At 41.1% G+C, this 26,511-nt stretch overlaps 1 protein-coding gene and 1 long non-coding RNA gene across 7 annotated transcripts in view; one reads left to right on the plus strand and one right to left on the minus strand.

Annotated features, from left to right (window-relative positions):
• The first annotated feature begins 1,951 nt into the window (after positions 1–1,951).
• LOC309342033 lies at positions 1,952–4,594 on the plus strand. The gene is made up of 3 exons (XR_014156679.1): positions 1,952–1,995; positions 2,113–2,245; positions 4,480–4,594. It is a non-coding gene; the product is annotated as an uncharacterized lncRNA (long non-coding RNA).
• Positions 4,595–10,347: 5,753 nt separating this feature from the next.
• Positions 10,348–26,511, minus strand: part of PIK3CB (phosphatidylinositol-4,5-bisphosphate 3-kinase catalytic subunit beta) — a 108,791-nt gene continuing 92,627 nt past the window's right edge. For all 6 annotated transcript variants that reach the window (XM_081861517.1, XM_081861518.1, XM_081861521.1 and 3 more), the window contains 8 exons: positions 25,540–25,718; positions 24,383–24,492; positions 23,628–23,706; positions 17,902–18,069; positions 16,209–16,332; positions 14,776–14,921; positions 12,959–13,091; positions 10,348–11,816 (listed from right to left, as the gene is read on the minus strand). In XM_081861517.1, the coding sequence (XP_081717643.1) occupies positions 11,679–11,816; positions 12,959–13,091; positions 14,776–14,921; positions 16,209–16,332; positions 17,902–18,069; positions 23,628–23,706; positions 24,383–24,492; positions 25,540–25,718 (1,077 nt within the window). In that variant the 3' untranslated portion in view covers positions 10,348–11,678. The remainder of the gene's footprint in view (positions 11,817–12,958; positions 13,092–14,775; positions 14,922–16,208; positions 16,333–17,901; positions 18,070–23,627; positions 23,707–24,382; positions 24,493–25,539; positions 25,719–26,511) is intronic.

Raw genomic sequence — 26,511 nt, forward strand, 5'->3', positions numbered from 1 at the left:
CAGATACCTCTAACAGTCATTATAAGCTACAATGTAGCTTTAGGAAGTGATGCCTGAGTTTTCTTGTTTTCTCCTCCATTTTGTGTCATGTCTTTCCGACTGCAAGCCTGTGGTCAGGGTATCTCTTGGTATTATTGATCTTATAATCATAGAATTGTAGAGTTGGAAGGGACCTCTAGGATCTCCTTGCCCAACCCCTTGCAATGCTGGAATCTTTTTCTCACTGTGGGGCTTGAACTCACAGCCCTGATATTCTCATGCTCTGCCAACTGAGCTATCCCAGAGCTCCCCCCTACCCACCCACGAAGCATTTCATTCCTGAAGAGAAAGGAAAAAATACTACAAATAAACAATTATAATAATTATAAATAAGAGCATGCAGGTAAATTTTATTGAGGTACCACAGGTATAAAAGATCATACATTCAATAATTAATACTGAGATATGAAGCCTGTCTACATTTACACAGATGTACGTCTCAATGAATTAAATGAATTTACTCTCTAGTAAATGTGGATAGGACTGTAAGTTTTAAACAGCAGTTGATGCCCTACAGTTATTTTACCTTAGGAAAAAGGAGATCGTTACTGGAAGAGAAGGGTGTCACTGGCTGCATTTGGATCACATTTCTTCCCTTGGTGAATTCTGAGCACTGTAATTTACCCCTCAAAATGTTAGCATTCTGAGCAAACTACAGTGCCTCCAAACCAACAGAAGAAAGCTTTGATACCATGAGCAATCACAACAATTCTTTTTGCCTCATTCACTCTGCTCTGTCTTAGACCCATTGGAGGTAGTATTCACAGCTGATAGGAAGCTCCCTTATCAAGTTAAACCACTGGTCCATCTAGCTAGTTCAGTATCTACAATGACTGGGAACAACTCTTCATGAATTCAGGCAGGGCTCTGTCTTGATCCGACTTGGAGATTGAACCCTCACCCTTAGGCATCCATGTGTTCTGCTACTGAGCTATGGCTTTTCATCCACCAGGTCAGAAAGCATAGAGCCTTTCTCTCATTTGCAGAGGTGATGTCACAAAGGGGTGGGACTTAATTACTGCTGGTAAAATCTGGATATTTGGCAGGTGATGGGAATAGTAAGGTGAGGAAGTCTCTAGGGTGAATTGAAAATGGGACTATCTTCCCCTGTTTCTGAAAAGGGATTTCAATCTGGATTTTGGGTAAATATATTTCTTAATGTTAGAGAGAGGGAGAGAGGGAGAGAGGGAAAGAGAGAGAGAGTGTCTGCCCGAAGACCCCAAACCTATAAGACTATGAATTTCACTGTCAGACTGGCCCCCCTTATGCAATTCTATAATTCAATAGCTTCTTAAACAGACTATAGTTAAGGAATAGTCAGTATGATGTAGTTTGGGACTGCAGTTTAGTGCAGGAATAGGAATACTTTGCAACTACTTTTCAAAATTAGTTTTAATTATCTGTTCTTAGAAGTAATTATTGGGAAATGCTTCCAGATCTGACAAATCACCAGGATGAGCCAGAGGTACTTACCGGAGACCGACAGCAAGTGTAAACTGTGGGGCAAGTCCATCAGCCAAAAGTAAATACAATTACTAAAATATCAACTGGAGAGCAGAGAGACTAATGCAATTAGAGTAGGCAAAAGGATCTGTCTTGGAGATGCAGTGACACGTCGCGGAAATGAAGACTAATCAGTTGATTTACCAAAAGGAGAAAGAAATTGTTTATATGCAGCGCCCTGAGCAACAGTTCACTTTCTGGCTTTGCGCTTGCTTCATTACAAGAACCGAATTCTCCTTCCCATGCTCTGCATACACGGGAGACTCTTGTTGCTTCTACCACTGCTCTGTAAGGGTCATTTGGAAAGGGAGAGAGGCAATTTTTAAACTTAGCAACCATTGCTGCTTCTGGTTTGTTGAAGTAGGCACACCTGGCCATCTCTTCTTTCTTAGGGCTCCCTGAAGCTGGAGTTTTCATTGCCTGAGACGCGCTGCTTTCCAAAGATGCCTGCAGGTTAGTACGCAACTTGGACTTATGGCCATCCCACCCTCCCTTGGGGAGTAAGCTCCTTATGTGCAAACATGATGATCAGAGAGCATACTTTTGCATTCTGCTCTGCCATTGAGACAGGCCGGAGTTTCAAGAAGTCAAGAAGGGAAGAGAGTATCGGTGAGGCAAAACACTGCAGGAAAAAGGATGGGCATCTCTTTAAGAAGAGGCTTTCAACACTCAGTCTCTTTTCTGGACCTTCACGGGATGTGATGTAAGTGTTTCTCTTTTTAATATTTTATTTCTAATGAAAATTAAAAATGCTATGGGTCAAACTAAAATGGGACACCGGAGCCATTGTGAACATTGAATAATCATGAAGGGAGAAGAAGGCTGATCAACTAAACAGCCGAGACAGACAAAGGGCGGCAACATCAAAGAGTGCCATATTTTCAGGTGGCTCCATTGCCTTGAGCAGCAGCTTGCTATGCAGATGCCAGCAATTCATAACATCTTGGGGTTCTTTCAGACCGTTGCTATTTTTGAGTGGGATTCATTTACTAATTGGCAAATTCGGTTTGCACAATTACAGCTGATTAGAGGGTTTGCACAATAAAGTCACTTCCCCCAAATACTGGAAGTTTTGTGATAAGGAAAGCGATGGGAGAATTGAACTGGAAAGAGGGGGGTATTACTTCTTTGATGCGGCTTCATCTAACCTGCAAGCAAATTGGAATAATGCTTGTTAACTCGCCAGTGTCCTTGAATCTCCCTGTGAACAAATTGGGCTGAATGCTTCATAAGCAGCTCATCTGGAAGTGCTGTAAGTTTATCTGCTGTTTGCTTATTAAGGTGTTGTTAAAGGTACAAGAGGAGGTACAGCCGTCCCTCTGCTGACCAGCTGGCAACCCCAGTCAAAATTGCCATTTTCGCTGGCTCAGTTCAAGGTGCTGCTGATTACCTTTAAAGCCATAATTGTTTTACAACCATCTGCCTCCACATTGTCCTTCCCATGAACTATGATCAACTGTGTTTTATTTCATGTGTAATCTGAAAATGTAGATTTTTGCACTGTGCACCGAAAGAAGAACAATGGTAAGAAAACTCTGGACCAGAATATTATATATAGAAATAATGGGGAATAAACAGGATATGCTTGATTGTAACAAAAATATGCTTGGTTTACAAACGGAATATAACAATAGAATTATTGGTAAAAACTATTTAAAACATTCACAAAATTTAAACCAGCAAAAACTAAAAACGCATCGCTCTAGATATCTGGGTAGGCTTGTCTAAACCAAACTGTATAGCTCACTGGTGACTTTTGTAAGGCACAACACTTTGTTTCATACAAACACTCTTTACAGAGATATTTAAGATTGTGCTTAACTTCATATTTTAAACCTGACTTTGGAAAGATAATTTCTTTCTAGGATGGTTATTGTCTTACACCACCCAGTCCTTTCTAGAATCCTAAACTTTCCCTCAGCTAGTTAGAATCTGTTCCCACTGACAGATATACCCTACCAGAGTCCACTCAGATAGTCAGAGATTCCAGTTGCCCACCCTGTCTCCAATCCCAGGTTCCTGTCTAACCCACAGACAATCTCTGACTGCACTCTCTGACAGTCCCAGCTGATTATTAACTTAAATTCCCCCCCTCTGCTGATTGGCTGAGCAACTTGTCAGCTCCCACCAGTTGCTGGGTCACCATGAGGCAAACCCAGGATCTATCCCTCCCAGGGCCCTCCTGCTTTGGTGGCAGAATATTAGGCTGAGGAGGTAATAAATCCCTTTAAATCTTCAAAAAAAATACTCAAATGGCTTGATTCCTTTTTTTGGTAGTTCACCAGTGTGATGCCTCCTTCTGCTATGCAGCTCTAAAATTCTATGATTCATCATACATGCAGTGAAAAGTGGTGGTAATAAAAATAAAAATAAAAATAAAAATAAAAATAAAAATAAAAATAAAAATAAAAATAAAAATAAAAATAAAAATAAAAATAAAAATAAAAATAAAAATAAAAATAAAAATAAAAATAAAAATAATATAAATTTATGCCCAGCCACTCTGGGCGGCTCCGAGTTCCAACAGAATTAAAAGCACAATAAACTATCAAACATTTGATTAGAGTCCCACTGAACTTGAAGCATGGGAAGCCCCAACAAAAATTTATAATTTGGCAGAATATTTGGACCATATGATATGTATTTATATAATTTGGAACACTTAATGTGATCTGATTGGATTGTTAAAATGGACAATTTAATAAAAATTATTTAAAAACAAACAAACAATCAAACAAACATTAAAAAACTTCCCTAAACAGGGCTGCCTTCAGATGCCTTCTAAAAGTCAGATAGCTGTTTATTTCCTTGACATCTGATGGGAGGGCATTCCACAGGGCGGGCGCCACCACCGAGAAGGCCCTTTGCCCTGATGCACTTTGGAAAATGGTAGCTGCCACTGACTGTTCAGATCACTATTTTGTCTTGGCTTTTTAGTCCTCAGGAAAATAATGGACACCTTGAAGACAAGAAGAGAGGTGTGCAAAGAAAAGAGTCCATGCAGCTGAAAGCCCAGAAGGAGATGTGTTCCTTGGGGAAGGCTCACTCTGGGAAAATGTGTCCCAAATGCGAAATTGTCGTTTGCAGGGTGTGCAACATGCTACATACTGAAAGCAGCTTCATTGCTCACAGTTTGCTAGATCACTATGACAGAGGAAGGCACTCATTTTGCTGCTTGGATTCTGAATTTCCCCAAGACCACCATGTATGTAAGCACTGTGCAGGACCATCCTTCTCTCCTGGCAGGTCTTGTAACCTGGCTACATTGGAAACCGAATCTCTACTGCGACTCTCTCTGTCCTGACTTTGTAGAGACAAAGTGAAGAAATTTCCTCGCCCTCCATAGCAGGCATTCAATAGCCAGATCGATTCTTTTCAAATAGCTCAGTAGTGTGCACATTGCCGAGTCGGTGTGCAAGGTTAGTATGTGAAATCACCAACAAAGCACAGGAAGCTGTATTCCTTCTGCTGCATGAAACATACAGTATTTGATTTCACTTCTCAGTCGAGAAAAGAATAGGGTTGCATTGATGCAGATCTTAGCAAGTCAGGCTAGCTCAGTAAAATATATTGTCTGATCTAGGACCTGTTGTCAGAAAAATGTTGGTTGATGTTCTAGTATATTAAAGTTTTATTGAAGTTTTAAACAGTGTTTGTATGTGGGTTGTACAGAAAGACTGAGACTACTTAAAAGCCACCGGACAAGGGCATTCTCTGGGTGAATCCAGACAACCAGGAGTCGTTCTGGAGACTTGCCATCTCTAGCCCCAGCGGAACAGAAAATGAGCAAACTCGTCTCAGCACCCGAAAGTATCGGCCTGCTTATGTGGTTACAGGTGCTAATGCAGCAAGCTTTTTCATAGCTGGATTCACACAACAAGGAGCCATTGTCTGGACACCTGGAAATAAAATGGCCTTTCTGGGTAAGTCCAGAGATCCATTTTCGGTCAGTGGCTTCTGGAAGTCACTAGTCATTTTGGGGGGTCTCCCCCAACCCCTTATTTTCCTTTCACATCTTGTCATGGGAGCCATAGATCCAATTTAGGCAAACAGCTACCCAATGTTAAGGTTTGGTTTTGACCACAGATTTGCAGAGTCTGCACTGAGGAAAGGTTACTGGTGCTAGAGCATTTGCCTTGCATGCAAAAGGTTCTAGGTTCAATCCTTGGTATGCCCAGGTAGGACTGCCAATATCCCCTGCCTAAAACCCTGGAGATCAGCTTCCAGTCTGTGGAAACAATACTGACCTAGATGGACCCATTGTCTGACCTGGTATATGTCAACTTCCTGGGGTGTGACTCCCCCTCCCCCCGCACCCCACCAACAACCTTGTTGTTGTTGTTTAGTCATTTAGTCGTGTCCGACACTTCGTGACCCCATGGACCAGAGCACGCCAGGCACTCCTGTCTAACCTACTGTTTGCTAAAGCCTGGGTTCCTTATGAAGTGGTAAGAGACTCCCACATTAACCACTTGGTAAATTGATTGTATTCCCTTTCAGATGTTCTGGGAAGTTAGAGCTGTGTTTGCTCAACCTTGAATCCTTGCTCTCCCTCCCCCCACACATTGGACACAATTTAAATCATGTGGGGAGCCCACATCTCTAGAGCAGGATCCCTCCCTTCAGAGCTCTTCCCCACCCACCCCACATGGATGGGGTGCAGGGAATGCTGTAGGTGGGGCAGAGCCAATAAACGTGCCTCAACTTCCCATCATGCAATTGTATTTATGTGAGAGAAGAATGTTTGAAAAGGGCTTGTTTGTATTAATAACCCAAAGCAGGTGATATCAAAGTGGGGAATTTTTCTCCTGGGCTACGATGTCCCAGCAAGAGCTACTTTTAAAGAAACATCGTCTTCTTCGCTTTTTCTCCACGTTTTTCAGAATTTCAGATTTCTGTTCCTAGAAGTGTTTATATATTCTGAAATAGTTAAATATCCGTTGGGCTTTTGGCAGTTCTCCAAAATATCTGCTGTGTTTTCAGAGGAGTTCTTTTTCAAATATATCTCAGACTTTCACCACTGCAGGCTAAGGAAAGTGGCTGTTTCTTACTGGAAAACAATGGGTAGAGGAGAATAAAAGCCTAAGGGTTGAATCTTGGCCTATCCCATAATAAGATGGTCAGATCATCGTTGTTTGAGAGATTCCGTGATCGTGGAAGGTATTGTTATCGTTGTGTGTTGTGCAATGAAGAGTTGTGAGGACGTGTGAGAATTAACTTGGAAATTACACACAGTAATGGGTGCCATGAGCTAAACAGCAGCACAACCTTAAAAAAAAAAGTAACTCCTGAGATCCACTCCAAACAGGGGGGAATATTTTACTGACCTCTTTGAAACACTATCACTATGCATCAACTTTTCAGAGTGTGAGAATGGATTAACCATCACTTTCCCAAGGCAGAGAACCAGCAAGTAGTGATAAAACACTGCAGCAAGGCAAGGAGAGAAATGTCTCTCCACTCCATAGCAATAGAACAAGTCAGTAACTAGGGGTGGAGCAATGACAACCACAGCAAACACAAAGGCAGCCAAGGTCATCTGTTTTCCTTTTAGCACATTTTAACGCCCATGTAAGCAGCAGGCAAACTCCCAGGTTAGCCATGTGGTAAACTGGTCTGTTTTCACCCAGAGTCTGTCAGCTTGGAGGAGCCACACAGTTATCATAGATAACAGCTGCTAATCGGCATCATCCATAATAGCTGGTAGAGGGAGAATACCTGAATTTTTCTTTAAGCAGCGCATACCTAAAGTGATACCATTAAGGAGATGGGCTAGTCCTGGGATGTATTCATAAGCTGTATTCCCTAGCCTAAAGGTGATATGAGGAATAGGATAGTGATGGAAGGATCCCTTCTTCACCTAAGTATTTAAAGTTAAAAAAAGCCTCTAGCTACCACTTCATTTTACCTTCACTTGCTATAAATCTCTGTGAGCAGGCCATCTTAATTCATCCTCCTTCCTCTGCAGGGAGCAGTTGACTCTTTCAGACTAAAGCTCTGACCATAACAACAGGGTTATCTCAAGCCAACCGCTCTCTCATATCCAGCCCTACACACATCCCTCCTCCAATCCATAACAACTTTTACATGCAGAATAATAAGTTTTCCCGGGTGTCACTTCCATTCTGAACCATTCCCATACTGAATGGGGTTTGAACACAGAACTATAATGAGACCAGAGACTTCTCTGATTTGAAGCCATTTCCAGTCACACATTGAAGAAGCAAATTATTGGGACTGGCAGAGGCATAGGAGAGCCATCCAAGAGCCACAGCAGCCAAAGCCCTTGACAGTATCTTCCAGTATTACCTCAGCAGCACAGAAACCACAGCAGCACGACTTCTTTCCTGGACTGCTTTGGTAATGTTGGCAGGCCAGGGATATACATTCTTCCCATTTCAGCATTACGTCTCTTGGAGCTGCTAGAATGCTGGCACCAGAAAACCTTGCACTATAAATCCCTTCTGTACAATCTAGGGCACCATCATACTGGGGCATCTCCTGCTTTCTGAAATAACATGAGATGTGACCTATCAAGTAAATTGGCATTTGATCTATTTCTGAGAATACCAGCTAATTGTCAATGATGGGATTAAGGTCTATGGGCCAGGGAAAAACTGAGTAGCCTGCTAGATGTGCAAGTGGCTGAACAGAGGATGGAAATTATGGCCTTAATTATTACAGCTGGAGATATGGTTAGTAATAAAGAGAGCAAGGCTAAGCTTGTTGCCAAATTTTCTGCCCATAGTAAATATTGTATTCATAAGGTGCCTGATTCTGAGGCAGCAGAAGATCAGCAGGCACCTCAGATCTGCTAGCTACGCTTCTCCATGCCAGGATGTTGTATGTTCAACTCCTTACTAGGATATGCATTCAGATCAACAGCACTCTCTCCTATTTATGTACCACCTTTCTGCCAAGGCACCCAAGGTGCCCCACAGCTTAGAACCTTAACACAAACGGTAATAAATGTTATCAGTCTAACTTCAGGAGCAGATGCCACAAGCTCCTTGGGCCTAGGCTTCCTCACTTCCGTCTTCCCTCAGGAACCCACAGGTCTATGTGAAGATGCCTCAGGAAAGGAGGTGGTGGTGGTGCTCCTAACAGATCTTTCTACTGATGGTGTCTTCAGGAACTGGTGATTCCCAGCCTTCCTAGTTTCTTCCCACCTCCCCTCAAGGCACACGGGTCTTAGCTCCAGTGAAGGTGGGAGTGGGGCTGCAGCAGAACAGAAGGCCATAGTAATGCCTCCCTTATGTGCAATGGATCCCAGCAATGCCTTTCCACCTGTAGCAGAACTGTTTGCTACTTCATGCTAAAGTGCTGCATGGCAACAGTGAAACTGAATGCAAAAATGTGCTTGTGTGACATCTTCAGCCAGCAAAAGCACAAGAACTGATGTACAACTCTTGCTAGGGTTTGCACACAGTGCTAGCATCCGTTTCTCTTTCACTCACAGTTCTTTGGAGGCGCTGCAGTGTAAGGGTTGTCATTGGCTTTGAAGGTAAACGAGGGACAGGATTCAGAAGAAAACTGTGATCACAGGCATTTTATGACAAAAGGGAAGTGCATTCATTTGAACAACTAAATGAAACTATTGAGCCCCACTTGTTTGTTAGAAAAACTAATGGGAATTCAAGTGAATAAATTATAAATGAAAAGCAATTAGGTATTCATTTGTTTTTTCATTGGTTCCTATTGCAAAGAAAAATCACAACACTCTTCCAACAGCCTTAACAGGTATAAAAACAATGCATGGAGGGGGGGGGAGAGAACATAGTGCCACATATAAAAATGGCGTCTATAAAAGGGGGACCCTTTATCCTGTTGGAGATTTGGCAAGTCTGATTTTTGGAGGAGTAATAGAAGACTTGAAGTTTTTATGCCCAAAGGATATAAACACAGAGAAATTACTAGCAGGAAAAATGGAGCTGGGCCTCATCACCAAAATCAAATCTGAAGAGTATAGGGCAGGGGATGGTTAACCTTTCTAGACTACAAACTCCCATCACCCCTGACAACTGGTCATGCAGTTGGGAGTCCAGCAACAGCTGGAGAGTCACATGTTAGGCACACCTGGTGTGAGGTGCACCTCTCAGAATTACATATAAAACTGAAACTGTCCAATCTGCCTGAAAAGCACTATATCTGATGCACAGGGTATGTGTTGCATAGTGGTTTTCAAATATCCACCCACAAAGTTTACTGGGTGACTTAGGTGTAGCCACACACATTCTCAATCTAACATCTCACTGGGTTATTAGTGAGGATAAAACTGAGAACCATGTGCACCATGCTTGGAGAAAAGGTGGAAGATAGATTAGATAGATAGATAGATGGATGGTAGATAGATAGATGATAGATAGAGATAGACAGATAGATAGATGATAGATAGATAGATAGATAGATGATAGATAGATTCATGCCACTTAGATGGGATGTTTCACTGTCATAGGCACCAGAATACAAGCTGGATCTCCCATTGAAACACAAACATGGGAATAATTAAGCAGCTGGATTCCAGATTGATGATACAATATAGTAAATGACAATACTGAAATAAATGAAATTTTACATCATGGAAAGAGTAATTGAAAGCTTCTCAGTGCTACTGTGTGTATGTTCACACACTTGTGCATGATTATTGTAATTAGTGTAATTTCACATTTATGACATATTCCTCATTAAGCTTTGGCCTCTTAGCATATTCACAAATAGTGAATCCCCAACATGATTGCAGCTTAATATTAACACAGAACTCTATCCAACTGAATATAGTATACTTTAGAGAAACACAAACACATCTGACAAAGTAAAATAGACTTTAATGCAATTCCTATTTAAAATCATTGTTCTGATTCAAAGACAACTTTATATATAATTCCTTTCATTCAATCATCACCAAAGTTAAGAACTACCAGTGTTCTTTGGCGAGTAAGCAGTAGTTAGTCCACCTCGCCACTGTTTCAAAACATTTTATGTTTACATCTTTAAACAAGCAGTTCCTATTGCACTTTTAACTTGAATTACTCTTCTGTTATAAGCACCTTAAAGTACGGTACCTCATTGGATAAATTAAAATAAATCCAGTTTCTCCCATGTATCAACTTAGGCAAAATACAAACTTCCTTGACAAAACAAACAGTGCTGCAGGCATTTAAGTAGTAAAGAACAGGTCTGACTCCCTTCTGGAGTACTGATTAAAAATGCTATAATATAGCATTTTTAAAAATCACAATCTCTTGGTTTTGAACATACACTTCCCTTAGTTTGAGCTGCATATACAAAACCTGACTATGATGCTTAATGCTTTCCATTTTGTGATTTACACAAATGTGTGCAGATAATATAGTTGTTATGGGTGGCCTGTTGGTTTTCCAGTGACAAACTCTTTATTGAAGTGTCTTCAAAAGCTTAGATGTTGCAGGCCTTCGCTGAACGTTCAATAAAATTCAAAAAGGCAGTAAACGTTGAGGTGGAATTTCCAAGAGCAAAAGGTTGTCCCAAACATATATGCTCTACATACATTCCAATACATTTATATCAACACAGAGCACTTGGGGCAAAAGAGTCTCTTTAAATATTTTTCTTTTCATTATTAAATGTAGAAACCTCTCTTCTTCTGGCAGTAGTTCAAGACAATAAAGCAGCACCCTGCTGTACAATGAATGATCTGGCAGTTATTTACAGCAGAACAAATATGTTTGTGCCAGAAAAAAAGTATATATACACACAACAATGTTCAGTTGCAGCAGAATTAAACACATCAGAAACATCTCTGATGCTGTTTAGCAATCAGATCTTCAAAATGTCTCTACCCATCTAGACCAAGTTAGAGAACACTGTCCAAACATAAAAAATCTCAAATATTTACAGCTTCTCAATGTATCAAAATAATAATAATATAAAAGCTTAGTGGTAGCTTTCAGCGTGCAAAGTCAGCAGAAGCGATTGAGGAATCTGCTAATGTTACAAAATCCCGAATCTTCTTGAAGCATTCCAAAGCAGAGTGCAAAATAAAATCAGGAATCGTTCAGGCAATATCCTTGGGTCTGTTTTGAGAAAGGGTCTGTTGTTTCCCTTTTAATACTTTATTGTCAGGGTAACATTAAGCTTAGTGCAAATTCATGAACCACCTAGGATCGGTAATCCTTCCGGACCGTGTGTGCCATCCAGTTCACTTTAGTAGTCCAGCTTTCTCTGAGCGCTTCGTCAAATTTCTGCTTAAATTGCTTTAGTGCCTCTTCGTCATTCTTTCCTAAGGCAAGGGAGTCCTAGGAACAAAAAGTAGTATTAAGAAGATTGCTATTTGCCTTGAATACTCAACCCTTGAGATTTCTTTACTTGCTAATACTGTTATTCCATGGCAAACTGCCACTGTTTTGCTGCACACAGTAAGAATGTGCTTCTTATACTCTATGAACAGTATTGTTTCTTCAGTCTGATACAAAAATAAATCTGCCCAATCTGAGGACTAAATAGCAGTGGTTTTCAACCAGTGTGCTGTGGCACCCTAGGGTGCCATGGGCAACACTGCCCTCTGTCCCTCTTTCCTTCTCTCCTCTAATGCCCTCTCATATCTCTGCCTCCCAAAGGCTTGCACAGCTGTTTGTTGCAGCAGCCCTAGCTACAAGCTCTGTGGGAAAGTGGTGCCTCTGGGGCTGGGCAGGGGGTGCTTCCCAGGCCCCTATGGGGCAGCATGAGAAAGCACCTCTCTTTGGGGCAGCGGGGGCAGCTCAGAGATCAGGGGCAGCAGCTGTGGCTGAATGAATGAATTTATTAATTTCGGTCACAGACCAGTTCCAGCTCACATACAACATCAGGGAAATAATAAACATGATAGGGATACATTTGAATTTGCAGTTGGGTATAACAGGGACAATACAGATAAAGAAGCAGTTAAAATATACATAAGTTAAATCTTAATCACTAAAATATAACCTAAAATTGTCAGTTAAGGCCTTAGAGCTGGTGTTGCTACCCAGAGGACACCCAAGGAGAGGGGAGAAGAGAAGAGGCTGAGGGAACCCTCCACAAGGAAGGGGTGAGGGGCTGTCAGCTCTGCAAGCAAGGGGTGACATAACTGGGCTCCTAAACCCCACAGAGGTGCCGCAGAAAGAATGTAGTTGGTCAAGGGAGCCCTGGACTCAAAAAGGTTGAAAACCTCTGCTATGGAGTATAGACTTATCTAGTATTCAGATGAAAGAAAACAAACCATGTTGTTTGAGGTCTTGGATAGCCACTGTCCTTTGAAGTAGACAGAACTAGACTAGAGGGACCAATGACCTCAGCTTTTTATGTTCACAGCATATGAGGAAGACCACACCAGTTACATTAGGAGCATCACAGTGAACAAACTTTGAACATGGTTAGGAAAAAGCACAAATATCACCTAAGGTGCCTATCAGAGTTTTACCTTTAGATACTGGATGTCTTTAACAGAGGTTAACTCTGGAAGCCCAGCTGTTAACATCAGTGCAAAGAGAGTGATAAATAGGTTTCCATGTTTTCGCAGAATCAAGTACGCTTCTTCACAACATTGGCGGAACCTTTAACATGCACAAACAAACACATACTGTAAATCAGGGCAACAAAAAGTAGGCCAGACCCCAGGCAGCCTGATCTGGTTCAAGAGACATTTGTTTGAGCAGGATTGACTCATTGCTGTTATCTGAGGTAAATGAACTTGCTAACCCATCACCTGCACCCATCTTGCAAATTGACGTGGACAAACCAAGGGCTGTTCCCTCTTTAGGTGAAAAAAGGGATCCCTTGCAAATCACTTGTTTTTCCTCCTGCGTAGCAACAGAAAATACAAGAGCGGCACAACTCCAGTTGCTAGAAGGAAGCCAAATATAGTCATTTGTACTGCAGCGCCAAAGCAGATTAATGTAGCCAAGGAACAGGTGGTGACTGTATGGTTTATGGGGCGTTGTTCTATGGCATGAAGGAGGGAGACGAAGGGGGAGAGGGAGAGGGAGGGATGGATGGAGGGAGAGAGGGATTCACACATATTGTAGCCCACGTGAAAGTACCAGGTTAACTAGTTTGCAAGATTTGCAAAGGGTTGCGATGGATTATGGTGCAGTGGCAATGTAAAGGCCCTTCAAGAAAGACTTGACTGTAGCAGAAACTGTTACTTAGTTTAGGGAAAGTCATACCGGGGTGATTCCATGAAGGAAGATCAGAAAACTGGAAATTATTGTGAATATGCTGTTATTGGAAGCACACATGTCTGAACTGCTCCCTAGTGATGGGAATACATATTCCAAATGGAGACTGAAACTGACAGACTATTCAGAACTGGACAGACTAACCGGAAAAATTAGATATCTTCGAGACCAAAAGTTCATCGAGGACTGGGGGAAATTTGTTGAATATCTGAAAAGAATATGTGATGTGCAAACAACGTTGGCGGGGTTTCAAGAAGCACTGTGAAAGTTGAGATATATTGTTAAAAAGAATCAGGAGTGGGAGGGAAGTTTAATGGCAATATAAACAGAGAAATGCATAACTGAGAGGTAAATATGGATGATTGCCAGAGAAGCTGAAGGAAGTCCAAAAAGAACTAAATCTGTGGAAATTTCGATAAAATTGTATATTTGTGTTGAAAAATTAATAAAAATTATTTATAAAAAAGGGAATACATATTCCAAAGATACCATTTCTTAAACTTAATTCCACACGTTTCTGAGTGTGTTTGTACCTTAATATGTCTTCCGAAATTAAATTCTCCAGTGTGTTTACTATGCCTAGGTTTTTTTAGCTTACTAACAGGAAGATTAAGAAATTAGATTTGATACAATGGGAGTGCTATGTATTCCTTTTAAGTGATTTTATACCATCCTTCAATTATATTTCCCAGGGAGGTTTACAAAAATAGCAGGAAATTTTCCTTTTTTTCCAACAAGGAGAATGAATGAAAGAAAACCTTCATGCGAACACAAGTAAGCTGTGAGACTGTGTGTACATCATGTTATGACAGAGAAACAGAAAGAGTTTACAAGGGAAAAGAGATAAGCTGTGTGATTGTATAGGTGTATACAATTTTTACTCAAAGCAGACCCACTGAAATTAATGAATTGCTTTAACAAAATATCAGTTTCAACACTGAGATTATATTGTGTGATTTTGTTCATAATTATGGCTTTATTTTTATTTTACTGTTTGATGACATCATAGTGGACCACAAAATGAAATCTTAGAAAATTATTTTGAGAATTTAGGACTCACCGGCCAAATTTTTCAGTGTTTCCAGTTTTCCCCTGCTGAATGACATGTATAAAATCATAGGTAAGGATGAAAGGCACTCGCTCCCTTTTAATTCCAAATTTGGATTTGAAGTTTCCAAGAATATGGCCAAAATCTATGTGAAAGAGCTGCGAAAAGGAATAGGAAGAGAAGTTAGTGAATAAATCAATAATTTCATAATTCTGTTGCTCTAATTGTTAAAGCATTATTACATGCATTTTCTCCAAAATGCAACATGAATAATTTTTCTTCTAGCCCAATGCTCAGAAATGGTTTGTGACTTAAAAGTTGCTTTATTAGCAAGTAAATCAGCACAGCACCAGACATACGGCCCTAGGCAGAAGCCACCGTTACATATTAATGAAATGCAAAACAGAGCAGGTTTCATAGTCCCCAAACATGAAGTTATTTTTTACATTTAATACCTGTGTAGGAAAACACCATGTAGAAAGTGGTTCTTAGTATTTATAGAATGGTATAGGATTTAGACCTGGGTGGCGCTGTGGGTTAAACCACAGAGCCTAGGGCTTGCCGATCAGAAGGTCGGCGGTTCGAATCCCCTCGATAGGGTGAGCTCCCATTGTTCGGTCTCAGCTCCTGCCCACCTAGCAGTCCGAAAGCACGCCAAAGTGCAAGTAGATAAATAGGTACTGCTCTGGTGAGAAGGTAAACGGCGTTTCCGTGTGCTGCTCTTTTTCACCAGAAGCGACTTAGTCATGCTGGCCACATGACCCGGAAGTTGTACGCCGGCTCCCTCGGCCAGTAAAGGGAGATGAGCACCACAACCCCAGAGTCGTCCACGACTGGACCTAATGGTCAGGGGTCCCTTTACCTTTACATGATTTAGAAGGGTATTACACTTTGAAAGTAGCATTGTTGTTCCATCACTGAGTGAAGCCCCACGTGCTTTAGTGTGGGATAGAGCCCAGCTCTTCCCCTCCAATGTGCGGCTGATAGTTCAGCTTTTGCCACCAGCTGAAAACCCTTGTCTTCCTCCTTGCCTCTGGAGGAGATGGCAGTTGAGATAAGCAAACTATGTGGTATTTTCATAAGAAGCAACTGAAGTAATTTGGATTTTATTGCTTCACTGATTTCTGTATTGTTTTTAATTTAATGTGACCCGCTTGTGTGATTTGCTTGTGATGAATCGTAAAATCATAAACTTGTAGAGTTGGAAGGGACCCCGAGGGTCATCAGGTCCAACCCCTTGCAAGGCAGAAATTCCAACATGCGGTCCTCCATCCAATATGAAACCATACTGGACCCAGCTTAGCTTTGCAACTGTGCTAGCAGTTTTATTTATAGGAGGGACAAAGGGTAGGATATAAATAAAATCAATACAATACACTAGGTTCCAAGCAAAACATTTCCCCAAGAAGATTATGTACTGCGTTGTTTGCCTACCATGACCTTACCTGTCCATTCTTCCTGACCATAATATTGTCACTATGTCTGTCTCCTATGCCCAGCACATAAGTAGCTACACAGTAGCCAGCGCAAGATAGAGTAAATGTCTCAATGGCTCGATCCAAATCATCTCTGAATTGAAAAGAAAAAAATGGATTTTATTGGTATATTAATGCATTTTGTTCAAATCCATGCTGCTTAAAATTAAAGACGAGAAACTGGCATTTCTTGAATTGCCCCTTGCACAGCATCAGGTAAGCATCTTCCTAGATAGAAGGCAAACACAAAATCTACCTTAGAGTCTCTTTGAATATAACCAGATAATTAAACATTGTGAGCTGTGTTTTTATGGGGGCCTTCCAATATGTGAAATTGCTGTGCAAATTTAATTCACAGAAAGAACACTGTAGAGAGCTATGCTTGTCCTTTATGAGATCTACTGTGAAAACATACAATGAACAGGCAATATGTTCATTGTTTGGCAACAGTAACGCATCAAGCACCTTGCTGACTACACGGAACACACCTCTCACAATTATTGCCTGAAACTTTCAAAACTCAGAAACACAGTGTTGAGGATCAGTTAAACTGGATCTCAGGATCTGAATAACTGCCTGGCTTGAAAAGACTGACTGCAGCTTTAAGCAAGAACACTGAAAGGAACGGTGACAGGAGACACTTAAAGCATCAGTGGCCAATCTTTTTGGAAACTGGGTGGTATCCAATGCTCTGGGTTCTGTTGGTGCAAGGATTTCCATTCATGCCATAGAGTTTCCACCCCTCTCTGTTTCCCACACTCCCCCCCCCCCAAATCTGTTCCAGAGGGCTGATTTAGGAGGCCTGTGGGAGGGTGGAGCAGGGAAATAAAAAGGAGGGGAAGTTCAGGTGCACCACAAAACCCCAACACCCCACTGCAATATATGGAATCTGTGCCTTGTGTCAGTTAACTATGACTAAAATAAATTCTAAGGAAAGCAAAATAGACCTAGTGGACAGCACCACGGCTACAACTCTCTTGCCTTTGACTGAAACTGAATCCCAGGAAGAATAAACAAAGCCATCCATTTAATAAAAGGGATGGGTGAGGGGAGGAATTTCTCAAGGGGAGCATTACCGAAGAATGTTGGTTTTGATTACAATTTTAGGTTAACACTATACAGGTGGAAATGATCTCTCTCTTCCTCCCTGGATGTCATGAAAGATCAGAGCATCCTTTACGCCTGATAGACCAGATTCCAACATGGAATTTTGGATGTGTTGAAAAGTTCCACAAGGGTGGAAGTCGGGAGTCCCACACAGCCTGACACAATGAGGATCTTTTGGGATTTATTTTCCTGGGAGATAATGTCAGAGAGGTGCTGCTTTTTAATTAGCAGAAAAGAAAAAGAAGAAAGGCAGAGAGAGAGGGTGTATCCAGCTTTAATTTTTATGAGTTAAATCACCCTTAGTAACTCAGTTCAGCTGAATTTAATTTCATTCACTAACTTGCATTAGTTTATGGCTTCTGTTAAATATCTTGTTTTGCAATATGCTTCTTGAAGAAAGTACTCAAGGCCTGTGCTAACAGTTAGATCCCACCACCAACATGCAAATTGTGATAGCTCACCTCTAATACACTGTAAAGGTCATTCGTGTGAACTGTGAGATGTCAATGTTTTATGAAAAATCCAACATCATAAAAATAAATAAATTACAGCTTACCCGGAATTGTATTCTTTAAGCCAATTTAAGAGAGCATCTTTGTTGAATGCAGCAGCAGCAGCAACATTACTACTATTTAGCTGAATGTCTGCAATTGTCTCAGAAGTAGAAACAACCTCAATTAAGCCAGAATGATCTCCTGTTGCTAAACATCCATAAGGTAATATTCTGAGGAAAATGGAGAAATTATAAACAAATCAGAAACATGCTTAAAACAATTTCTCGGGACAAATGTATAGGTTAATTTGAAGGACTGGGTTAAAACATAAAACAACTATTGGAAACTCAACACAACATGTTGTCCAAGTTCTAGCATTTCGAAGCAGAGGGAGAAAAATCAGTGTCTTGAAGTTCTAATATTCTGACAACAGATGGTGCTATTTCTTTTATTTCTTCCTTCCAAGCTGCTACAATGGTATGTTGGCATAACAGACTATGTGGAAGAAGAAAGAAGCATGCAGACCTCACCAGCACAAAAGAGAGACTCTTTGCGGTGAACGCAGAAGCAAGAGCCTAACTCTTATTGATTTTGTTAAGAAAATTCAGTCACTTTAATGCATGTGTCCCATTCGCAACTGACAAGTGGATCTTGCCAATTTGAAATCAGTCACACTTTGTACTTAAAAGGCATGAAATGGCTTCTGGTGTACCAGCCACATGGAGAGTCATTTGGGGAGCTTCATGAGATGAGGCTACTTACTTTAGCAAGGAACACAATTGTGGAAGGATAAAGCATCTGTATTCTGAAAAATGGATACGCAGGATGAGGCAGTTGAATGAAGAAGTTCTTCAGGCTTTAGGGGCTGGATAGTTTCATGTTGTGAATGGCACTGGAATGGATTTTTGTTTGTGGTTTGTGGTATAAATTTGATTTTCTGTTAAAGGGATGGAATAAAGGATGGCAGAATTGCCTGAAGTGGAAGGAAGGTTTTTTAAAAAACCACTTACCCAGAGCTTACAGAGTAGGATATATAATGCAACTTTTGTGGAGGATTAGAACATTATAAGAGAATTAAACGGATAAAAGCTCAATCTCAGTTTGATTTTCAAATAAACAACAACCTTTTACAGATTGTAAACATTCCTTTTGAAGAACATTCCCACCAAAGCCAAAGTTCAGTTCAATGTGTTTAAAACCAATGACCAATGCAGAGTTAAATAATGAGAAGCTGTTACTCCATCATCAGGAAGCTGAATGTTAATGCAAACACAGCCAAGCCATGTTCATTGGACAGTTCCATTTTCAAATATGCTCAGAGTAGAAGTCCAGCTATCCTCCTCCCCACTTGCTCTAAGTTTCCTACACTGCAGGGCTGGCAAACTTCTGGCCATTCAGATGTACTTTTGTCTCCACCTACCATCACGTCAACAAACACAGCAAACAACATCTCAATCTCTGCCATCACGCTCAATTCAACATTTCCCCAAATAATAATAATGCTGAATCCCACCACCAACTCTAGGCGATCGCACAGCAGCTGCACTTCTGAAACTCCTGCTGCCTCGATCTAAGGAAGTGCATTTGAGCCCTTATTACGACCTGAGAATCTTTGGGCGGGTTTTGTGAGGTTAAAGTGTGACGCTTGCTGCCTGCTGCACTTCATGACATTTCAACCCACCCTTACTTGCAGTTTTCGCTGGGCACGCGTCCAACAACTTCCCCTTCAAAAGCAGGCAATGATGAAAGCTGCTCAGCCCCCTGAGGATGGTAAGCTCACAACCAGAGGAAAAAACATCCTCGTCAGATAGACAGCTTGACAGGAGTCAAGCTGGGGACAAATCCTCAGGGCCCTGGTCCACCTCATCCTTGCCTTCAACATCTGTCAGAGGGATTCTTTCATCCCCATAAAAGAACTATATAAAGATAGCCTACTGACAGATCTATAAGCCACCCTGAGAAATGACTGCTATTTTCCTTCTGCAATGTCCCCCTAAGGTCCACCTATCAGTTCAAGCCCTGCCTCTTTCAAATAAATTTGATGTGGTTTGGTGCTTTTCTTACATCACAATTAATGTTTGAATTTATAACCTTCTTTGTAACAAAGACAAGATTTTACCACAGGCTTGTTGCCATATTTTGAAAAGCAAAAAAGAGGGCACATCTGCCGACTTCTACTTTTAACTATGGATCACTATGACAACTCTCATTTTACACAGCCATCAAAAAGAGGACATATCCTGGAAAAAGAGGACTCATGGCAACTCTAAGTCTGCTACAAGTTTTGTTTATCAGCCTCCACAATGCATAACTTTATTCTTCCCTTCATGGATTGTTGGGAGCGTGGTGTAGAGGGGGTGAGTCAGCTCAGGAGTAAATTGCTTGCATTACACAGAACTTCATGATGCTGGTCTTGCCATTTCCCAAAGGCTTGGTTATTGGAGCACCCTAGAGCCCATTAAATGTATTATATTTACCACTGTCTGTATGATTCTTCCCTGATTTGGTGTCCTTTTGCCTACTTTTATTTGTTCCATAAATATATCCTTTCCATAGCCATGCCACATTTTTAACCATAAAAAGGAAACTTATTGCTCGTTATTAGTGTTGTCCCTTTTTCCTTAACAGAAGAGCAATCCTTTAATGGCTACATGGCAGGCAGAAATTCAACAGGTGAAGCTTTAACCTGCCACTTCCACCTCCATGCTAACAGAATAATATGTGCTGAATTTCTGCCTTTGGGGCAATGGTTGAAAGCATAGAATGCCAATAGAAAAAGGAAAAAGTTGGCAACCCTATTAATTTAAGGTAAAGGTAAAGGTAAAGAGAGCAAGGAAACACCGTTTACCTCCCTGTTGCAGTGGTACCTATTTATCTACTTGCACTGGTGTGCTTTCAAACTGCTAGGTTGGCAGAAGTTGAGACAAAGCAACAGGAGCTCACCCTGTTGTGCGGATTTGAATCACCGACCTTCTGATCAGCAAACCCAAGGGGCTCAGTGGTTTAGACCACAGTGCCACCTGGTCCCCTTTACTTTTTGGCACACACTTTATAGACACCATTGTCAAAACTGGACCAAAAGCAGATATGGTAGTGCCAGACCAAGGGACTGAAGGCATGGAAAGCCAGGTAAGATCACCTTCTCTCCATTTGTCTGAAATGGTGCACAGCCATCACCAGTGCTCTGGACGTATTAGCAAAGTGAGCCCCAAGCATTTGGAGACTGAGTCACAAGAATCCTGTTCCTCCTTGCAGTGACCGCTTTTGGTAATGCAGCAGGATACTGAACAAAAGTATGAGAATATACATTGAGGATGACATTATTCGGCAGACTCTTTAGTTTCATAATTTGTGGTTGTTTTTTCCTTGGAGAGGAATACTTAAGCACCAGAGCTTTCCAGGCAGAGAATTCTTAGAGTATGCCACTTTCTCAGGAGATTGTAAAACTCCGTAGTTTCAGTCTTCAGAGGCTGGCCTGGTCATTCTGCTCTCTGCTTCCCTCTCTATGGAGAACAGGGCTTCAATGTAGTCACTGCCTTAGACCAGGCACCCCCCAAACTTGGCCCTCCAGATGTTTTGGGACAGCTGAGGAATCCAGCAGAAGGCTCTATGTCTGAGCAGAAGCAGACTGTGCCCCATTTTCTCCAACCTAGATAAAAAGTATTCAGTCGCTCCTGTAGGTTTTGGCTAACCTAAACACCTCTTACAGATTCCGACATTGCAATTAAAAGGAGGTATAAAAATAAGCACAAGGATTTCTGATGGAGTTTATCTCAGCTCATTTAGCCTACCATTCCTTTTTTTAAAACAAAACAAAACAAAAACCCTAACATTATTTGGGAAAAAAGACTGACACATAAGAAACGTATTATAACAGCTGGTCAATCATTTCCTGGAAGATTTAAAAAGTAACCTTTGAACTGCCTCATCCTACTCCACTTCCTTAAGTCAGCCTCAGATAAGAGTGAATCAGAGAAATCATTTCAAATAGCTCTTCCAAACTCAGCGCTGATTGCCAACAAAGTATGTGGGCGAGATTTATAAGCTCCACCCTACATTAGGGAGGCAGCAAACGCAAAACAACTGCTCAACCTTCTCATTTTTATTGTTTGACATATGCCAGATAGGGAGACCTTACCCTAACTCTTAGCAAAATTCAAGATGCTTATTTGGAAGAAAAGTATCTCCAAATATTTTTCCTGTTACCAAAAGAGATGGTAAATCAATATATGACTTCAGGGAAAATAAACACTCATCTGTTTACCCTGAAGGAAGCAAATAAACTTCCTGAAATAATCTATATTTAAATTCTTCTGATACCAGAGACATAATTAAAGAGAACCTCTTCGTGAATAGCATATTTGCCTGATAGGTCACTGTTTTACAACTGCCGCTCTTATCTGCGTGGGCTATGGCTGTGTGTCTGAAGCTCATTCTGTTTGTTCAACTCCTACAAAAAATATTTAAGATATGAGCTTAAGATCACCATCTGGTGTGTCAGGAATACACTTCCTAGCTTTGTAAAACAATGTGCACAGTAGCAAGTAAAATAAGCAAATACTGTAGAGTCCTATTAACTTACGGCATAGTAATACTCCTATGTAAGAGACTCTGGTCCAGGAGACAAGGGACCATGCATGCAACAAACGGCCATCAGAAGCACTTCAGAGCATTTGGAAGTCACACTGTTCATTCTCATGTAATGTTAAGAACCACAGTTTAGTGCAGGAGCAGGGAACCAAATAGACTTCTCATCTGGCTCTCCCTCCCTATTCTCTGGTCCACACCTCTTTAGACTGCTGCCCATGATAGGGCCTTTTTACAATGGCACTGAAGCCATCTCTTCTCAAAGTTGCAGGGCTTCTCCCCAAAGCTCATATTTTGGGGTCTTTACATTTTCATTTTTTTAATGCTAATTTGATTGATTTGGGGTTTATGTTTTAAAACAGAATGCAACTATTTTAGTAAGTAAAATAAAATGGTGATTTGGAGAGGGAAGTGACTGCAGGTGGAAAAAGTTGAAACCACTAAATTTCAAGAGCAGGATTCAAGAAGCGTGCATGCATTTTGTTTAAACTTTTGTATGTAATCTGACATTTACTGATATATATATATATTTTGGGCTAATCAAGTATTTGCAATTTACCAGGGGTAAAGTCTTGCCCTATTTTGTTGCTAAGTGTGCTTTTTTTGCAACTGTGGCCCAGCTCTCACTTACAGAGATCCTGGAGTGGGGTTGAACTTGTTACTGTGCAGAGAGATGCACTGCCTCCTAGATATCTTTGCAATATATAAGGTGTCCCACAATGGTGGGCATTTTGCTAGCGATTGAATATTGACAGCACAAATCATGGTATCATACAAAAACACCTACAATGCATGGAAGGCTCCAGGAGGAGGTGTAGTCACAGACGGCTCTGCTATGCAACACTCAAGCAGCTGAGATGCTGCTGGAGATGAGAGGAACTCAGTTCACAACTTCCTTATAGCAAAGTGGCCAGCAATGAATCTGAATAAAGCCATACGCAGCTCAGAACCCAAATGTTATTTGCACTGCCAAAACTAACACATGAATATAGAATCATACAATAAAGCAGATATACCATAGGTCTAATATCACCCCCTACCAAGAAGTTAAAAATGAATAATATAAAAAGTGCAGTCATCTGAAGCAGATTCTTTGCCATTTGTATGTAGTGCCCAACATGTTCATAGTCTAATTATACATCTCTGAAAAGCAAGAGCTTGGCAAGAACACAGAAAATCTAGTAACTGCAGGCACTCTCACCGAAGATCTAGACCAGCCTCTTTCCAAAGTAAATCCATCAGGCGTAACATCTGAAGTGTTAACATGTCTTGCCGTAGATCTGCAAAACAGGAAGGCGTGATTTTATTAAATAGCTGCTACTAAGAAATTTGAATTAGAGACCAACAGTGTTATGTGCATTGCAACGAACACAAATTAATTCAAGGCAATTTGTTCAAACCTCTACTTCAGGGATGGAGAACCTTTGGCCTTCTGGATGTTAAATCAGCCACACCCACCATGGTTAATGGTGAAGAATAATGGGAGCTATATGATGGAAGCTGTAGTCCAGAATTATCTAGAAAGCCACAGGTCCCCAACCCCTGCCTTAATTACAGTGGTGAAGTTAAATGAAGCCATGAATAAACTCTCTTCTTCCCAGACTGTACAGTGGTACCTCGGGTTACATACGCTTCAGGTTACAGACTCCGCTAACCCAGAAATAGTGCTTCAGGTTAAAAACTTTGCTTCAGGATGAGAACAGAAATCGTGCTCTAGTGGCGCAGCAGCAGCAGGAGGCCCCATTAGCTAAAGTGGTGCTTCAGGTTAAAAACAGTTTCAGGTTAAGTACGGACCTCCGGAATGAATTAAGTACTGTACTGTGGTACAAACAGCACCGAAATGATAGAATTTATCCAGTGCTCTTTCACTTAACAAAATGAAAGGATTGCAATGGTAACAGTAACACAATTAAGATAATAGCAGTGGGGGGGGGGGGAGTTGTTTTGTTTACTTACCATCTCCATTTTTAAAGATGATCCCTACCAGATCTCCCCCAAACACTTTGTTGTTGTATACAATCCATAAGGGCTTCATTTTAGAGTCCATGTATTTACATTTCTCCACACTAGGCCAAAGTGTAATAAATAATGTTAGTGACTTAAAAAGGGAAATGAGCAATCCCCCTAAATGTAGCAGGGTAAAAATAACTCTGAAGGTAACTCAGTAACAGAACACTGCAACTTGGACAAATGCCTTTAAAAACTTTAATTTTGCTGCTACAGTATAAGGTACACTGGCAAGTTGGCATGTTCTGTATATGGGGTATGTTACATATATAGGGAGTCAACTCAACTGCTCCACTAGTGGAAGCCAGCACAAGGTCTCCTGCTAGCATAAATAGAGTCACTCTCTTCCCCCACTTTCCCAAATCTAGAGGGCCGGGAGAACCCTCAGACTGGCATGTCAGGGAGGAGATGCGAATTTGTTCCATCAGGCAAGCAGAAAAGCTTGCATGGATGGAATAACCTCCTTAGTGATACTTTGAATTCCACACTGAAACCCATAGATCTTGGATCTCTATCTGGCAGCTACCAAGGCAAGAAAATAAGTGCTCATATTAACTTAGAAAACATATTTCATTTTTTACACACACGTTCTCCCTATTTGGATTAGGGTCTGAAAGACCAAGGAAAAGTGTGGGTGCGAAGGAAAATGTGTGACATTGCTTAACGCAGAGAACATCTGTCAAGGCATCAGCCTTAGCTTTGCATTTTCAGGCTTTGTGGAGCTTGTGCCAACGTGAGATAGCCTTAAACTGGTAGGTTTTCTGATAATTTAATATATCTTTTGTCAGTCACTGATTGCTGACTTGAAGGTGGCACATTATTATTCAAGGTATTGTAAGAACACATTTTAAGTACGAAAGGTCAATCACAAAAATCTTTAGTCCAAACCAAAACAGGCACCTTAACCTTAGGAAGCCAGAGATTTGCTTACATAGCCAGGTCAAAGCATGAGGGAGTTGTCAGCCACATGAAGACATGCCGCCTTGTGTGCCAACGCGTCTGCTGAGCAATGTAGCCAACAGAAGTCAAAGAGCAAGAGCCTTCTGCCTGTCTGCTTCCACCTAAGAGCTACAGCGTACGTAAAAGCAAGAGACCACTTCACTTACTACAGTTCTGAAAGCAATACGGAAGGATTCAGAGGGGACTGGAGATTGGAAAGGGCTTCTTTGTAGGTCCTTTGTTTTAAACAGGTGTGCATTGCATCTTTTCCTTTGGCTCTGCTTTGTTTCACAGCATTCAGTTTTATTATACTATTCAAAGTCTTCATCTTATTCAGTGCTTCAACCTGAAATAAATTTGCAGAATAGATTTTAATTTCTAAATCTCTGTGAGGTCAAAGTCTAAGTCAATCAAAATGGAGGGATCAATCTTGTAGAAAACACTGCATTACCCTCGATTCTGACTGGGCAGCATTGACATTGAAAGGACCCCCATTATCTGCACTGCCCGTCTGGTGCAAAGTCAGCACCATGGGATAAAGCTGTGAAAAAGCAGCTTCTACACAGGTGTTTTTTTTTAATGTGAAAGGGATCCTTAAGTAACTAGATCAGGCATAGGCAAACTTCGGCCCTCCAGATGTTTTGGAACTACAATTCCCATCATCCCTAGCTAACAGGACCAGTAGTCAGGGATAATGGGAATTGTAGTCACAAAACATCTGGCTGGCCAGAGTTTGCCTGTGCCTGACCTAGATCCAAGAAAAAGCTTAATGTTTCTGTCATCTCGACTGTCAGGGTCACCAGAAAAATATTTTGCTCATTCCATTTATTCAGATGCATGCCTGATGGTTTCAATGTGATCACAAGACTCCCCATCCTTAGCTATTTCTCTCTGCCCTTGTGCCTTCAAAACCCAGATGAAAGCTTACAGGCTAAATCCAAGCCAAAATAGAGGCTCTGTTTTTGGCAAACGTCAGTCACAAACACAGAGCCGACTGAAACTTCTGCTTTGCCGTTTCTCCCAATTATCTCCAACTGTTATCTACTTACTGTTGGGAGTTTCTAGGAGGAAGCAGCAGGGATGCCTTGAAAATAATTAAGTGTTAACACTGCAAAAGTGTTATGCACCTCCCTGCAGCT

The sequence above is a fragment of the Podarcis erhardii genome (assembly GCF_964252035.2).
Source record: "Podarcis erhardii genome assembly, chromosome: 5".
Lineage (NCBI taxonomy): Eukaryota > Metazoa > Chordata > Lepidosauria > Squamata > Lacertidae > Podarcis > Podarcis erhardii.